We start from the raw sequence: 17097 nt of genomic DNA, 5'->3' as shown, positions 1-17097 counted from the left end.
GGGCAGAAAATAAGGGAAAATACATAATTTCAAGTTGTCACCAGAACTGGATTCAGAACAGGAAAGAAAGAGAAATCTCAAAAATTGAAAGCAGTTTGCAAATATATTTGGCAGGGGTATTAACACATCCATACTCTTTTTATATGTAAATAAAAATGTTGGTTTTAAAGTATAAGTCAGGGCAAATTTAGAAAAAAAAAAGGTTCTTTGTTAGGGTCTACATATACTTTTATGCTTTATGCAGCACTTTACAAAGTAAAGGTAGACAATACAGTTACAATACAATTGCATACAAGTGAATTACATTAACGATAGGTGAAGCTTCCAGGTGTATGTGTTTTAAATTAGAGTGATTGTTCACCGCCAGTGAATGTTTAATAAATGTCCCTTTATAGTGGAAGAAAATCCTAACATTAACTATTCTTAAAAAATCTCTCCCCCTCTTCCTACCTATCCTGCATACCCTGCCCATAAAAGATCTGTGTACTTTTTTTTAGTCCAGACCAGTCATGTGATTCAGCAGCACTGGCTTCCCAGTGTATTTACAACAGCTGGGAATTCCAGGGGCCACAACATCACCCATAGGCACCCATGGCCCAGCCATTGTCAACTCTCCCTTCTCTTCCCCATAGCAGCAACTTTGTGAAACAGGGAGCCAGAGCTGAAGCTGGAGGATTACATGACCGGACCAGAGCAGATTAAAAAAACAAAAGCTTTCAGATCTTTTTTACACAGGGTATGCAGGTTACCTAGGAGGAGGAAGGAATTTTTTAAGAATAGTGTAAGGCTTCATGTACATGGGATGTTGGTCAACCTCTCCTGAATAATTTAACTTGACAGCTAGAAACCGGCATCTAAAAATGTCTGCTTAGCCGTGTTTATATGCCGCATTTAGTTGCATTTAGCCACGTTTGCGTCTAGAAGCATTTGAAACATTATTTCTTTTTTTTTATAAATAGTAAAAAATTAAAAACGCCTGTAAACAAAACACGACTAAACCAGAGTTACCGGGTTTATCTGCATTTGGCGTTTGAAATGCCTCTAAACTCAGCTTCTGAATGCATTTTTTTGGGTTCCAAAAAAAGCCTCTAAACACAACTGCCTAGAAACTACTATAAACGACCCTTTGTACATGTACTGATAAGATAACATAGAAGAGAGTTCAGGAGTAGTTGAAAAAAATGCCCAACTGCTCCTAAACATCCGTTTACCAGCAGCAGTGTACATGACGCCTAAGACTTTTCATTTACTTTAAGTCTCAGTGTTGTTACACTTGCAGTTGACTTCATTGCAATGTATCTTATATTGCACTGCTTCTAAATACTCAGTGGTTGTTCTGTTTAGGGCAACACGCATCCTGGGACAAATGCCCATAATGCAGACTGCTTGCATTTCAGGCATTCTGCTCTAAACTTACATACTTCTAGGTGCATCGCCCAGCCCCGTCCAGCATCAGCAGCTGTCAGACTCTCATAGAATTTTACAGGCCACCAGCAGCGGGGCTGGATGGTGTTTCTGTGACCTCTAGTCCTGGCTAAACACCGGAGCCTAAATGCCCAATGCCCAAAATGCCCAATGTGCATGGGGTCTAACGGAAGTCTAAGACAATGCTTTGAAGGTGCATTGCAGAGCATGTGAATGTGTTTGTGAAGAATGTGACAAAATCAGTGTGGGTAGTCAAAACACATGGTGGCCTTCTTATATGAAGACGTGACAAAACTCAAGAAAACAAAACAATAGCAAATCCTTTGAAAATGTCTCCATGTGTAAGTACTTACATACTGTACTCTCCAAAAATGCACAAAAAATTATACATACCCTTAGAAGAAACTAGTCTTGTTAGAAACATGGAAACCACCATCATTGACTCTTCCTCCTACTTGCCTGGTTTTCTTGCTAAACTTCTTGATTTAGTACTTTGAGACAAAGGCACACAAATATTCACAAAAGGGCTTCTGGCTTTTCCTGATTGTAATGAATTCATTAGGTACAGGAAATATCAGACTATGTTTGTTTAATGTCAGCTTTTAAACCAATATTTAGTATTATAAGGTGGATCCAAATATGTACACGGTTCTCAAATAGTTTACTGTAATTTTAGTCATTAAATTTGATGAAATTAACATTTTAATTAACAGTACCATGAGTCCATGGGGCCTAAATTTAGAAAAAAGGAAGAATACAGTATCTTGTTCTACTTGCATAGGTCACTTGATCTCTTTCTACCAGGGTATCCCTCTACACACGCATTCTATATGTTCATAATTCTTTTATTCATTCTTAATGGCCCAGGCAACAAAAACGCTATAATTACATTACAGAGCAGCATCCTAATTCGGCACGTAACAAGGGCCAGCTTACACTACTGCTTTTTAATGCACTTTTTGCAGTGTGCTAAAATGTATATATCATGGTTCCACATAGTAAGTCTGAGATGTCTGTTCTCATCTTAGTGCTGCAGTACAGTGCTTTTTGAAAAGTATGACATGTCTGTTTTATTTTCTGCTTTCAATGCATTGGAAAGCCCATAGAAGTTGATGGCAATGCATCAAAATGCATATAATATGCCCTTTTCTGTAGTGGAAACAGGTATTAGCAAGCCTTGGTCAATGGCAGTTAACCCTATACATTCCAAATTCTTACTTTGCAAAATCACATCAAAGCATGTTAAAGCGATTGTCAACGCACAAAAGAAACACACATTGATGCATGGCAATGCACTTGCCTAACGCTGCAAAAAAAAAAAAAACACACATCTGTACACAAACACGTAGATTTAAATCAGGGGTCTCAAACTGGTGGCCATCCAGCTGTTGCAAAACCAAAAGTCCCATCATGCCTCTGCCTGTGGGAGTCATGCTCGTAACTGTCAGCCTTGCAATGCCTCATAGGACTTTCGCAATAGCTGGAGGTCCGCCAGTTTGAGACCCCCAAAAATGGAGCATAATCATTAAGCTGCTTTTTTTTTTTTTTGGTAAGTGGATCTTGCTTTTTCACCACCTGGTGAATAATTCTTATATGTAATATTTGTTGAAATAGTTATGTGATGTTAACAAATTAATATTGCAATCTTAGCCCTTGTACACACATGGTCGGACATTCCGACAACAAAATACACACGGTCGGACAAAGTTGTCGGAAAATCCAATCGTACATAACGTGACAACGTTATTTCGTCACAACGGGACTACGTTCAGACTAGTAGCCAATAGCTTTGGTCTAGGAATTTGATCTGAGCATGCGTGGCACTTGTCCGATCGGAATTCTCTACACACAATCGGACAAAGTCCGATTGGATCATGTTGTCGGAAAGTTTTATAGCCCAGCTCTAAAACTTTGTCCGTCAGATTATCCGACAACACGGTCCGATCGGACATTTTCCATCGGAATGTCCGACCGTGTGTACAAGGGCTAAGAGGGCACAGCATGCAAATCTAAGCAAATTGTAGATAGTAAACATTTTTTGTAAGTTTTGGAAGATGTGATTCTCTTAGGATCTAGTATGCACACATCGTAATTGATCTTGGTTAGGCAAGAGTTAAATATTACATAAGAATATACAATTTTTTGTTTATTCAACATTAACACTCAGGATTGCTTTGCTCCTATAATGGAAATATGATACTCCCTTCTTCTTCTTAAATCAATGGGTCCCAGAATAGGGGAAATGAGGATAATATAAAATCTCATTTACTGACACTATAATTGCAAGTCTCTTGACTGGCCAGAACAAATGCCCTTTTTGCCTCTTTATTAAACTGGCTTTGGGACAAGGACTTGGTTTTAAGAATGTTAGAATGTTATTTTGTCTGTATTCTCTTTTTCTGTTATGATTCCTTAAAGTTGGATAGTCTTTACCTGCGAGATGATTATCCAGAGATATGAAACTAGCAAAAATAACCCCTACACACGCTGTTGTTAATCAATTACTTTTATTTTTCTTTAAATATGTGTACTTAATGCCAAATTAAGCCGTAAAAACCCCAGGGCTGATTTATGGTAAAAAGTCAGCCTTAATTAACGCTGAATCCAGGAGAATGACTCTAGTGGATGGCTTTTGCTATTGAGTTTGAACAATGGGCTCTAAGGCTTCTGCGGGGTGATTTACATGGAAACAAGCCCTGCTTCACTGAGGGTTCCCATTTCTTTGTCAAGCAGCCTTCAGCATTGGCTATATATATTCAGTGGATAGGATGATTTCATGTCATAGTTTATCTGATTTACAGACTACCCTTAGCCTGCACTCTATAAATTAGAACGTGTGCTGGCGGGGAAACTAATTTAAACTTTGCAGGGATTCCTTGTGTTTTCTTGCCATGTGTCATCACTTGTCCACTACATGGCATTTTTATGAAGTGACCATAATGAAAGTCAGATTAAATGTACTGGCTACATATACATTTAATTGACAACCATCAGAATCTGTATAGCTGGACAAGCTCTGTATATGAATTCTAAAGGCCCCGAGTGAATTTACTTTTATTACAAAAGAATGTGGGCTTGGTGGTATGGATGTCTGCAGGCTGGTACTACCTGACACAGAACACTGAAGACTTTCAAAAGAAAGTTATTTAAGTGTAAGGTGCTTGTAAATCCGACAGCTGTTGCTTTTCAAAACTTGAAACTGTTCCAGGATGCTAGATGAGGTACTTTACACACACTGGAGTAAATGTAGGACTTTTACAGCCAATTTAAATGTGATCAACTTCTGTTAATAAGAAAGTAATGGCAATAATGTGTTTTACTTTGAGTCAAAAGGAAAGCTGAACAGCAGCATCTCCTCTTAAAAGATGGTTTTACCTTTGTACAGTAGAGCTTAGCGGAGATTAGTTCATGTAGAGTGTGTCTTATTTATACGTCGTGACAACATTTTATACAACAGCAAATCACGGAGTAGAAGCTGACCATTCACATATGTACCTGCCCCAATGGATTTTACAATCTCCTTTCCATAGTATGGACGCACAAGCAACGGCACACATTTTAACTTTATCATTAAAGTGACACTAAACTCTGGTTTAAAAAAAAATCTATTCAAGTGTCTATTCTTAATTCAATAAAGTCACTTTCATTGTTCTCTGCTTCCTCTAAATTTCCAAATTCCCTTTTTTGTGCTGCTGTGATCCAACTTCCAATCAGAGGGTGGCTACATTCATTGTCCACATTCTCACTGTATGTAGGAATGTAGCCATCCTCTCTTGGTCACTCAGTAAGCAATTTCATGAACAAAAAGATTACAGGGCCATTAAGTAGTGGATGTGTCAGGATTATTTTTGGAGAATAAGGATGTCATTTAGTATCGCTTTAGGGCGGAACATAAGAACAAGCATAATGTACAAAATGCAGAAACCTACAGCAACCAGTCATGTTTACTGTAGTCAGATCAATTACGAATTCATTTCTGATGGAAATATATACTTTACAACTTTTTGCACATCCTGTTACTCAGGCAGTGTGTGTGTCCACATTATTATATTTTTATTAACAAAATATAAGCTTCTACAAATATAATCAGGCTACCGAATTTTGATTTCTTTTGATTTGTTATGTGTATCTTATTAAAGTGAAACTCCAGTTTTTCCACACAGATTTGCAAGCCTATATCTGCCTTTAACCTGTATACATTTTTGTGATAGCCATACCAGTGCACATGTTTAAATGAGTATTTAGTGGAAGTGTCTGCTTGAGTTTGATGCACCCCAGCATCCATATAGAAGGGCAGAAGTCTTTGCAGGATTTTTTTGTAAACCAAAAGGACATTGCCCATGATTTGCCTTTGGGCTCCATGCAGAAATACAGTATCTCACAAAAGTGAGTACACCCCTCAGATTTTTGTAAATATTTTATTATATGTTTTCATGTGACAACACTGAAGAAATGACACTTTGCTACAATGTAAAGCAGTGAGTGTACAGCTTGTATAATAGTGTAAATTTGCAGTCCCCTCAAAATAACTCAACACACAGCTATTAATGTCTAAACCTCTGGTAAAAAACGTGAGTACACCCCTAAGTGAAAATGTCCAAATTGGGCCCAAAGTGTCAATATTGTGTGTGGCCACAATTAATTTCCAGCACTGCCTTAACCCTCTTGGACATGAAGTTCACTAGAGCTTCACAGGTTTCCACGGGAGTCCTCTTCCACTCCTCCATGACGAAATCACAGAGCTGGTGGATGTGAGACCTTGCGCTCATCCACCTTCTGTTTGAGGACGCCCCACAGATGCTCAATAGGGTTTTGTTTTGGAGACATGCTTGGCCAGTCCATCACCTTTACCCTCAGCTTCTTTAGCAAGGCAATGGTCATCTTGGAGGTGTGTTTGGGGTCATTATCATGTTGAAATACTGCCCTGCAGTCCAGTCTCTGAAGGGAGGGGTTCATGCTCTGCTTCAGTATGTCACAGTACATGTTAGCATTCATGGTTCCCTCAATGAACTGTAGTTTTCTAGTGCCGGCAGCACTCATGCAGCCCCAGACCATGATACTCCCACCACCATGCTTAACTGTAGGCAATACGCACTTGTCTTTGTACTCCTCACCTGGTTGCTGCCACACACACTTGAAACCATCTGAACCAAATAAGTTTATCTTGGTCTCATCAGACCACAGGACATGGTTACAGTAATCCATGTCCTTAATCTGCTTGTCTTAAGCAAACTGTTTGTGGGCTTTCTTGTGCATCATCTTTAGAAGAGGCTTCCTTCTGGGACGACAGCCATGCAGACCATTGAGATGCAGCGTGCGGCATATGGTCTGAGCACTGGCAGGCTGACCCCCACCCCTTCAACCTCTGCAGCAATGCTGCCAGCACTTATACATCTATTTCCCAAAGACATCCTCTAGCTATGACGCTGAGCACATGCACACAACTTCTTTGGTCGACCATGGCGAGGCCTGTTCTGAGTGAAACCTGTCCTTTTAAACCATTCTGCAGCACAGTTTGGGGGTCTTGGCAATCTTCTTATAGCCTAGGTCATCTTTTTTTTAATGAGTCACATGACACCGGGGATGGAAAATGGCTAATTGGCCCCAATTTGAACATTTTCACTTAGGGGTGTACTCATGTTTGTTGACAGTGGTTTAGACATTAATGGCTGTGTGTTGAGTTATTTTGAGGGGACAGCTTACACTGTTATACAAACTGAACACTCAATACCTTACACTACTTTACATTGTAGCCAAGTGTCATTTCTTCAGTGTTGTCACATGAAAAGATATAATAAAATATTTACAAAAATGTGAAGGGTGTACTCACTTTTGTGAGATACTGTATGTCAAAATGGTGAGCATTCTGGCCAATCTGACTACAATATATCCCTACCTGAGATGGGAACTAGGGACACCTATTAGCAAACCCTTGTTATGCCTCCATTAAAGAATAATTATACAAAAATAAATTATTGGTTAAACCCACAAGTGCTTTTTTTACTACTACTATTCCTTTATATTGCAATTTAGAAATAGCACTGTAAAACACTTTTGGATAGATAAATCCTTTTAAACACAACTATATAGATCATTTCAAAATAGGGACAAATTAGGAAGAAGGAGGGACAGGGGGACTTTATTCCAAATAAGGGACAGTCCCTCAAAATCAGGGACAGTTGAGAAATTTGTTGCCGTGGTTGCAAGTAAGAGAAACTACAGTTTTGTTTAGTTTTAAAATAATGGTTGTTTGCAGACTTCAATAGCATTAAATTACAAAATTGGCTAGCTATCTATTTATTGTACCTCTTTTAAATAAATCTATGATTCTATATTTACATTTATCTGGCAGTAGATTTATAAACTTTCTGCTAAGCTGAAATAAATCTGCCGTGTATGTATGGTCAATGGAAACGTGAAGCAAACCCATACATTTTAAATGTGGTTAAACATGTATGCCTTGACATATGGATGTTGTGTTAACATTTTTATATACAGGGCAAAGCGACAGGTTCCCTTACTCCCCCCCCAGCCCCCAGCTTTGCATATTTTCCTTTTCTTTCATTTCTACACTGCTCCATTTGGCTGCTGGGAGGGAAAAGAAATGCCTGGTGCTGCCAGGTTTAGGGATGCGTGGGATGGGGGAAAAATCCCGGGAGCTAAATGTCTAAACTCCAGACAGCTGAACGGAGTGTTAAGCATTATGAAATTACTCAAATCCCCCATCCCTGCTAAACGGCACGCATGGAAAAATCTGTAGTGCCGACTATAGTATACTGTATACAGTATACACCAGCGGCTGTCAAAATACCAAACAATACCTGCATCTAATTGGATGCTAACACTGTTCCACTAACAATTTTCTGGTTGGTTTCCTTGACAAGGTCAATTAAAAATAGATTTTTTTTGAGCCGGGTGGTACCAAGAGGCCCACCTATGGAATGAATTCCAAATGATTTAATTAAAATCTGTAAAAATTTGATTTGTCTAGGGCAGGGATTACTATTTGGTCGGACCGCGGCATGGCCGTGGATCGCGTAACAGTCCTGTCCGGACCACGGCTGCCACTTATCAGCTGTGTGAGCGCTCCTGAGTCTCCCATCCAACCACAGCTGTCATCCTCACAGCAGGCGAAGGTAGGAGGTGCTACAGATCGAGATGAAGAGGGAGAGTCTTTTCAAATTAAAAGTAATATATAAATATATAATATATAAAACACGCTTGCTATTATAGTAAGTTGGGCAGCTCCCACCCTCCAACCTGCTTTGCAGTTCCTGGCAGTTCCGGGCCGGAGACTCTGAAGAGCTCACACAGCTAAGTTCCTTTACTTTGCCAAAAGTAGGACAGTGCGGGGTTGGGGGTTACATTAAAAGGGACATTCCGATGTGGAGGGGCAGTGTGATGTAATGGTCACTGTGAAGAAAAGAGGCATTGTGACATAAAGGGGCACTGTAATGCAAGAGGCACTGTGGGGTAAGATGCATTGTGATGTAAGAGGCACTGTGATTAAATGGGCACTGTGACTTAAAGGGGCACTGTGACATAAAGGGGGAATTTTTTTTATAAAGGGACACTACGATATAAATGGCACTGCATTTTAAAGGGGCATTATGATGTGAAGGGTAACTGAAGACACTGTGGGACTGCTTTAAGGGGGGGGGGGGGGGGCTGTGATCTAAAAGGTGTTATAGACACCGATAAACTATGATGTTAAGGGGGGTTCTGATATGAAAGGGAGGGGTGAGGATACTGATTTAAAGAGAGGGCTGTGATGTAAAGGGGGACTGTGATGTGTTATAGTGCAAAAATTAGATTCTGGCCTCTGCCCAAATAACTATTTACTCACTGGACCTTTGTGAATTTTAATTCAAGACCCCTGGTCTAGGGCCAGCTTAAGAAGAGCAAAGGGTAGGCGTGTGTTGCTGGGGGTAGCCCTGCATGGACAGAGAATATTTTCCCTTTAAACACCTACTCCAAGATCTATGTTATCATAAGGGCACAAAATGAAACGGAAAAGTATGCCACTATAAGCTATCCTGTTAGTTGAATGTCCAGTTGACAAGAATATTTAATATATGCCATAACAATGTTATTGTTAATAGTAGAAACTTGAGAAATACAGAAACATGCATTTTATTCTTACTAAAATTAGGTAATCTACCCAACAGATCATCTGTATTTTTCTTGCTATAAACATAAATATGGAAAATAAGTGAGGGAACATTTGTGACATGGATATATTATGTGACAGATGTGAATGTATGAACTGATTATTTGTTTCTCCCACTCTCTCAGATTTTTATAAATAATGAGTGGCAGAGCTCTGAGAGCGGCAAAGTGTTCCCGGTTTATAATCCATCCACGGGAGACCAGATCTGTGAGGTCCAAGAAGCTGAGAAGGTAATTGCATCAAACCATACATTCTATTTGCTCAGTCAGTTAAAAACCACCCCTGTATTTCAGATCGTAATGCACTGCATTGGGGTATGCATGCATTTTAAAATGCTAGAATAGTCCTAAAGGGGTCCCAACTCTTTGAGGGAAACCTGTCATGATGAGAATATAGGAGCCCGTCATCGGCTTGTTTAACGTGCTGTGGACCATGGACTATCATCCTTGTCCTTATCCTTGCTTCACTGACCTGGAACAAGCATGTAATATGAAAAGTATTAGGAAACCTGATCATCATGCTTGTTCCAGGTCAGTCACTCTCTAAGTAGTAAAACAAGATTCTGAATGTCAGCACTGGAGCATGAAAAAAAAATACAGGAATGGCAGCTACCATATTCTTTTCTGACTTTCTTTAAGGACTAGATTGCAGGAAGAGTTTTGTTTTTAGGTCACTGGATAATTTAATTTTATTGGCAATCATCTCATCTCTAATGTGCCAAAATAAACATGCTGCACATAAGGAGGTAGCAATAAGTTGCTAAATCAGTAAATAGCATAGGATTAACTTGATCTCTGTAGTTTATTAGATTTGTATTTATAAATTTTACTTTCATAATGCGGTCCATCTTTGTAAGACAACAATAATTATTTTTCTCAACTTTTAAAAGGCCGATGTGGACAAAGCAGTAAGGGCGGCACGTTTAGCATTTTCTCTGGGCTCAGTGTGGCGAAGGATGGATGCATCTGAGAGGGGGCGACTTTTGGATAAACTAGCTGATCTGGTAGAAAGAGAGAGAGCAATCCTTGCTGTAAGTAAATAACCATTTCTTATAATCCTATTGATAATACTATTTTGAGACAATCTTTGTAAAGTTTTTGGAGTTTTTGAATGCAGTAATTTGTGGTTCCCATGACATTCAGGAGAATGAGAAATGTGATATAGATTAAAAATAACTGGATGAGGTCTGTTTCATGTTACAGTGGCAAGTAGGATTGTAGTAAATCAGTGCAGGCACTAAGGTGTCTGTTAATGAAGCAGTGAAAAATATTCACTGCTCCATTCTCCGGCATTCACAGAAGAGATCATAATCCTAAATATATTATATATTTATATACACACACATCATATATATATATATATATATATATATATATATATATATATATATATATATATATATAATCTACAATAGACATGGCAGGGGCATGGTTACTTCTTGGGGGTCAATAAACTTCCTCCTCAGTTCCCCTGGAATTCTCTCTTCACTCCTCGATTCTCCAGCTCCGAGCTGGTGAATCGGGGAGTGTGAATTCTGACACAGATCGCCAGTGAAGTGCTGAGATCGCAGCTTCATAAACTGGCCGTTTCTGTGTTAGTCAATGACAGCTTTTCTGTGTGCGAAGATCATCAGTGGAGCAAATGTTCTCCCCGTTCATCTCTGTTTCATAAATCGTTAATGGACTGAGATCAGCAGCGATTCTAGGGATCACCACTATTCACAGTTTCATAAATGGACACCTAAGTCAAGTACTAAGCTAATTAATCAATTGACACTTTAGTTTGGAGCTTAACTAGGTTTAGGATTGTTTCCCACTTTTACTTTGCTGTGGTCTGTTGCAATACCATTTGAATGGAAACGCCAAAACACATTGCTTGTGTGGTTGCAGCAAACCACAATGCACAGACGAAAGCTGCTTTTTATCCAGAGACTTCCCCAAATCTGGTTGACTCCAAACCCCAAACCCAGGAATGGTTGGTTTAGAAGTGGACCTGATTACCTCAGAAGACTGGCAAATCTGTCTGAGGGCCCAAAGAGAGCTCAAAGAGCCCCCTATTCCCCTGTACTGATCTGCTCAGTAGAACTTTAGAACACGTTACCCCCTCACAAATATTCAAAGATGGAACAGATTTTTGATTATGCTGGCCAACTCTACTTGAAGGCAACACAGATACATAGACAAACTCACATTAAAATATAGAGGTACTGATTTCTGAAAAGGAAAAATTTGCTGAGCTACATAAAAGGAAATCCTGCCTTATACAAACCAGTTGTGTTTCTCTTTTTGTTTTCCCTGAAAATGAAAGATTTAACATAACTGGCTAAAAGGGACAACACCTCCAGTAGTGTTACAGATTTTACTCATGTTTCATAAATCAGCCTCACTGAGTAGTGTTGACATACACCATTCTTTTGTATTCATGTTTTATTATATGTGTACTATATCACATAACATATAAGACACTGCTTCAAGGCTTTTTAAAACGGCTAATGCCGGTTATGCTGTAGGCAACATAAGCTATAGCATACATGTAACAGTTACTGCTTGCCATTGCCGGCTCTTCCTTCACTTTTTAAATCTTTCATGTTCTACAAAAGTACTTGGTGCCCATAATAACTAGCAGATGTTGCTCTCTGCTGTAAATGTTCACTAAAGCATGTCAAGCATGACTGGCAAAGATACCATGTCTGGATAACTTTTGCTGCACAGAACTTGGTGAGATTATTAAACAATAATCTAATAATAATGCAATATCACTTTTACAAACTGAACACACATAGTTCATAGACCTCCAGGAGGAATACACCTTCCATATTTGAGCTTGTACTCTTGCAGCAATGTGTACATTTAATATACAGTAACTGTCAAGTGTAATGCTTCTCATCCCAAAGCACAGCACAGCACTAGCACAGTGGAAAGAATTGCCAAATGCAGAAACCAAAGGAAACCAAGTTTGATTTTTGTAAGGTCATTTCAGTGAAATTATTTCTAGTAACTATGAGTTATAGCACTTTGCACATTATCATTGCTTTTTTTTTTCGATTGGCTGAATTAGTAAGCTTGATGGAGTGTTGTTGATTTAGTAAAGGTAAATGGTCTTTTCACTATGCACAGAAAGTTTCACTTTTCAAGGACATTTTTCCTAAGTTTAATGAATGAGGTGAAGCTCTGTGTTAACTTTCATCATCCAATTATGTGCACACAAAACGGCAGTTTTTTCTGTTTTCCTTGAACAGGATTGAGTATTCTTTGCAAAGGGAAATTTCACCACATTCACTAAGCTCTGGTGCAAATTCTCTTGCGAAGTGCAACTTAGTTTGCAAATTGAACAGCCTATTTTCTTTTATTAATTCAACCTAATTTCGGTCCACTTTTAAGAAGCAAGTTAACTTCCTTTTTATGGCAGCCAATATTCGATCACTAAACTGCTTGCTACTGTAACTTTTTACAGACCAGTTAAATTTAAAGCAGAAAATATAACTACTGGAATAAAATCTCTTTAAACAAGGTGTACGTTTATACACTTTGATATAAGCCATTAGTGTAATAATGTAAAGATTTTATGCAATATTCTTCACACATTTCTGGTAAGTAGGCTGATTTGTTTTTAATTTGATTTTATCAGTTTAAGAAATCCAGAGTGCTAAATTTGGGTTTATTTTGCACTGATCTGAAGTTTATTATAAACTGAAGGCCCTGACCTCTTAATTTACCTTTCAGACACTCGAATCCCTGAATAGCGGCAAGCCTTTTCTGCAGTCATTTTATGTAGATCTACAAGGTGTGATTAAAACTCTCCGCTATTATGCTGGCTGGGCTGACAAGATACATGGCATGACTATTCCAGCAGGTAGGTAACACCATACTGCACCTCTCTACACAAAACTATGTCTACCTTGGAATGCTTGACTTATGTGAGTGATACACATTTGTCTGCCACTTAGCAGTCATAGCAAGTTACAGTTAGAATGACTAAAGACATATGTCCATTAAGTTCAGCCAATAGCAAGATACACTAGTTTTTGCCCAGGGAAAGACAAAACAAAATCTCCTGAACATCTGAAGCCAATTTTACCTTTCTAATCAGGCGAACTGTCAAGTTCAAAATGTTACCATACTGTCCTTTTTATAACTATGTAATGATCAGCAGGGCAACGCCAAGTTGAAACAACTTCTTTAGTTCAACTAAACAGGAGTTTCACGTAAAGTTATTTAAACAAGAAAACCATCAGTTTGAACTGCAAAAAGGCCAACTAAGCCTCCAGTAACACATTTAGGGGTTTATTTACTAAAATTGGAGGGTGCAAAAGCTGGTGCAGCTTTGCATGGTAGCCAATTAGCTTCTAACTACAGTTTGTTTAATCAAACTTTGACAAAAAAGCTGGAAGTTGCTTGTTTTCTATGCTGAGCTGCTCCAGATTTTGCACTCACCAGTTTTAGTAATCTAACCCCTTAGTGTCAGTGTAGCCAAATGATTTAGAGGTATTTTTTTGCACCGGTTTTCATGCATTTTTATGGGCAATGTGTAGCACAGGAACAGAATCATGTGTTTTTGGCCCCATAGACTTTTAAATGGAAGTGCTTAATAAAATGCATTTTTCAAGTATTTTTAAAGCACTCCCAGTAAAATCAATGGGGCCAAAAATGTGCAAATCTGCCACAAAGGAGCTCATATACTTTTTCGAGCTTCATGCGACAATTAACAAGTGACACAATGTTCAGGTGTGAACAGGCGCATTGAGAATAATGGGATCCTTCATGTTGAGAATTTTCACTCTCCAGGGATTGTGCATCAGAAATGCTCAGGTGTGAATGGGGACAAACTCTTAAGCTTCATACACATGATCGGATTCCCCCAACGGGAAATGTGTGATGATAGGCCATTGGCAGAAAATCCAAACGTGTGTATGCTCCATCCCATTATTGTTGGGCAACTTTCCGTGGACAGATGTTGGATGACAGGTTTATACATTTTCCATGGACAAATGTCTGTTGTCAGATTTTCGGAGCGTGTGTACACAAGTCCGTCGGACAAAAGTCCAAAGTACAAACACGCATGTTTGGAAGCAAGGACGAGCCAGAAGTGGACGGTCTTGTAAACTAGTGCTCGTAATGGAGAATTAACATTCGTGACGTGGCAAATTATGAAATCTAGAAATGCAGCACACATTCTCTTCTTCTTTAATGGGATAATAATGAAGCTGCTTTGCTGGTGATACTGATAGAGTTATTGCAAACAAATTTACCAAAGGCTTTTTTTTTCTAGTGATATTAAGAATAATATTATTATCTTTTTTTTGTATTATTTTTTATTTGGGAAAGTTACCACAACACCATTATCCCATAGTTTTTAAGATCAAAGATACAATTATGTTGGTGTCCTTTAATTTTACATTGTATTTTTTAAAATGTAACTGCCTACTCCCAAAATGTCATTTGAAGTAAAACACATAGCCAAGTATTATTCTACACAATTTTTTTATTGCGCATTAAAAAAAGAAAACAAATACAATTAGACATGCTATCTGCCAATAGAACTTAACCACAAAGCGCATCTATGCTTTCAAAAATATAGAAAATCTACCAAATCAAATCATTATTCAACCAAAAAAATAATGTCAAAGTAATAACTCCAAGGCCGATAATAAATAACGCGTTATCTTCTCCGATTCTGCAACATGTCTGGTTGATGAACGGCCCTTCATAAACTAACTGAAAAGCACGAAAATAAAAACTTAAACTGAAAAGTGCTAAATGAAAAGTAAAAAAAAAAAGCGCGAATCAACACTCACCAAACTTCTACTAACACAAAATTAGTAGAAGGAGCCCAAAGGGTGGCACTTAAAGTAGTTGTAAACCCTCCCCCACAACTTTGTCCCATGTAAATCAGCATAAAAAACCCTAATGAACACTGCTTGTAGATATCTCCTTACTTGCTTAGTATTGTTCTGTAGAATGAAGTCACTGAGCATGCCCAGATCTCCCCTTATTTAAGGCACTATGTCTCTATGTCTTATTTTTCTGTTATCAGGACTTCCTACAGCACAACACTGAACTCTGCCAATCACTCAGAGCTTCCTCCTACACACCATGTGACCATGTGACCTCACATACAGTCTAAACTGCAGCCATTACTGCAGTCTTATCAGCTGAAGCTGATAAGTCTGACAAAGGGAAACATTAGACATCGGCACAAGTAAATACTATGAAATAAACAAGTAAGCTATGAACAGGGAAGCAGGGTTGCCATAGAAATGTTGGATTGAGAAGGAGGCTTGGTTAACAGTACAGGAAGTGCTCAGTGTAAGGGCGGAAATACACTCCACTGTGGACTCAGAAAACAATTCTTAAGATGGTGCTGCCTAACCACTGGAAACTATTTTTTTAAAGTTTCTTTAAACAGTAAGTAATATGCAATTTGGGCTGGATTACAGTGGCTATAGTCTGATAATGACTTATTATAATGGACTAAATGAAAAGAAGCATCAGAGTGGGAGAGTTTACTTCCTCTTTAAGAGCTGAAAAACAACTTAGTACATTGCTACGTTCGTATTTGTTGGCCAACAATTGTGTGGCTGTGTGTATGCAATACACATTTGGGTCAATGGCCTTCAGACAAAATGCCATGGTTTTATTGGCCAACAATCTGATCGTGTGTACGAGTCTTTAGGCCTTTAATGGACTGGTGCCACCAGCAACAAAATCACTATAACTCCACTTACCTCCTCCTGTATCTTTACCACCTTACTGTCCAACCCAGCCCAACCACCATTTTCTTTAACTTGCAGTCTGGTGATTTTGTATTTGGCAAGGTATCACAAGCAGCAATATCACTAGTGCAACACTACCCTTATGAAAGGGATTTCTCTTGAAACAAGCTCTGTCCTCCTCTTTATTACCTAGCAGATGCAAAGCTGATACTTCTTTAAACACACAAAACATTGTCTCTCAAACTGAATTTATTTAATATTTAATGTTAAAGAATAAAACAACTCTGGTTCCAATTTCAATGCACAGAGGAAACATTTTAATTTGCTGTAGCCACTGGCGCCACAAAATTAAGATTTGCTGCTAGGACAGTTCACTTATTTAACCACTGTTCTCCATTCTCTTTTGTGCATGACGAAAATAATGTGCTTCAAAGAGTAAAGTGAAACATTCCCTTAAAAGTCACTGAGACAAATAAAGTGATTTAGACAGTTGTTTCGGTGATAAAATCACAATGCATACATACTTAATTTTCAGTTATGGTAAAAACAGGAAAGGAAGATAAAAAAACAAAGTGAATCTTGAAGTAAGATCCGTGCCGTAGATAAGACAAAAAAAATGCACAAATCACATTTAGTTCTTAAGTTTCTGCTGCCAATCAGCACTGGAAAACAGCAGTTTTTGCACTTTCTATATAAATGCCTTCTATATAGCAAAATGTTTCATGGAGGTGGGAGTTCTGGACAGTACTAAAAAATGCCCACATGCTGAACACTAAAACAATTACAGCGG

The 17097-nt window shown here is 38.5% G+C and overlaps 1 protein-coding gene across 1 annotated transcript in view; it reads left to right on the top strand.

Annotated features, from left to right (window-relative positions):
- ALDH1A2 (aldehyde dehydrogenase 1 family member A2) overlaps window positions 1-17097 on the top strand; it is a 64366-nt gene that overhangs the window by 12336 nt on the left and 34933 nt on the right. The window contains exons 2-4 of the mRNA XM_077472258.1: window positions 9721-9825; window positions 10485-10625; window positions 13318-13447. Coding sequence (XP_077328384.1) covers window positions 9721-9825; window positions 10485-10625; window positions 13318-13447 — 376 coding nt within the window. The remainder of the gene's footprint in view (window positions 1-9720; window positions 9826-10484; window positions 10626-13317; window positions 13448-17097) is intronic.

The sequence above is a fragment of the Lithobates pipiens genome, unplaced genomic scaffold, assembly GCF_037356315.1.
Source record: "Lithobates pipiens isolate NorthernLeopardFrog02 unplaced genomic scaffold, aLitPip1_a1.2 Scaffold_8, whole genome shotgun sequence".
Classification (NCBI taxonomy): domain Eukaryota; kingdom Metazoa; phylum Chordata; class Amphibia; order Anura; family Ranidae; genus Lithobates; species Lithobates pipiens.
This window is presented reverse-complemented; position numbering and strand designations above follow the sequence as displayed.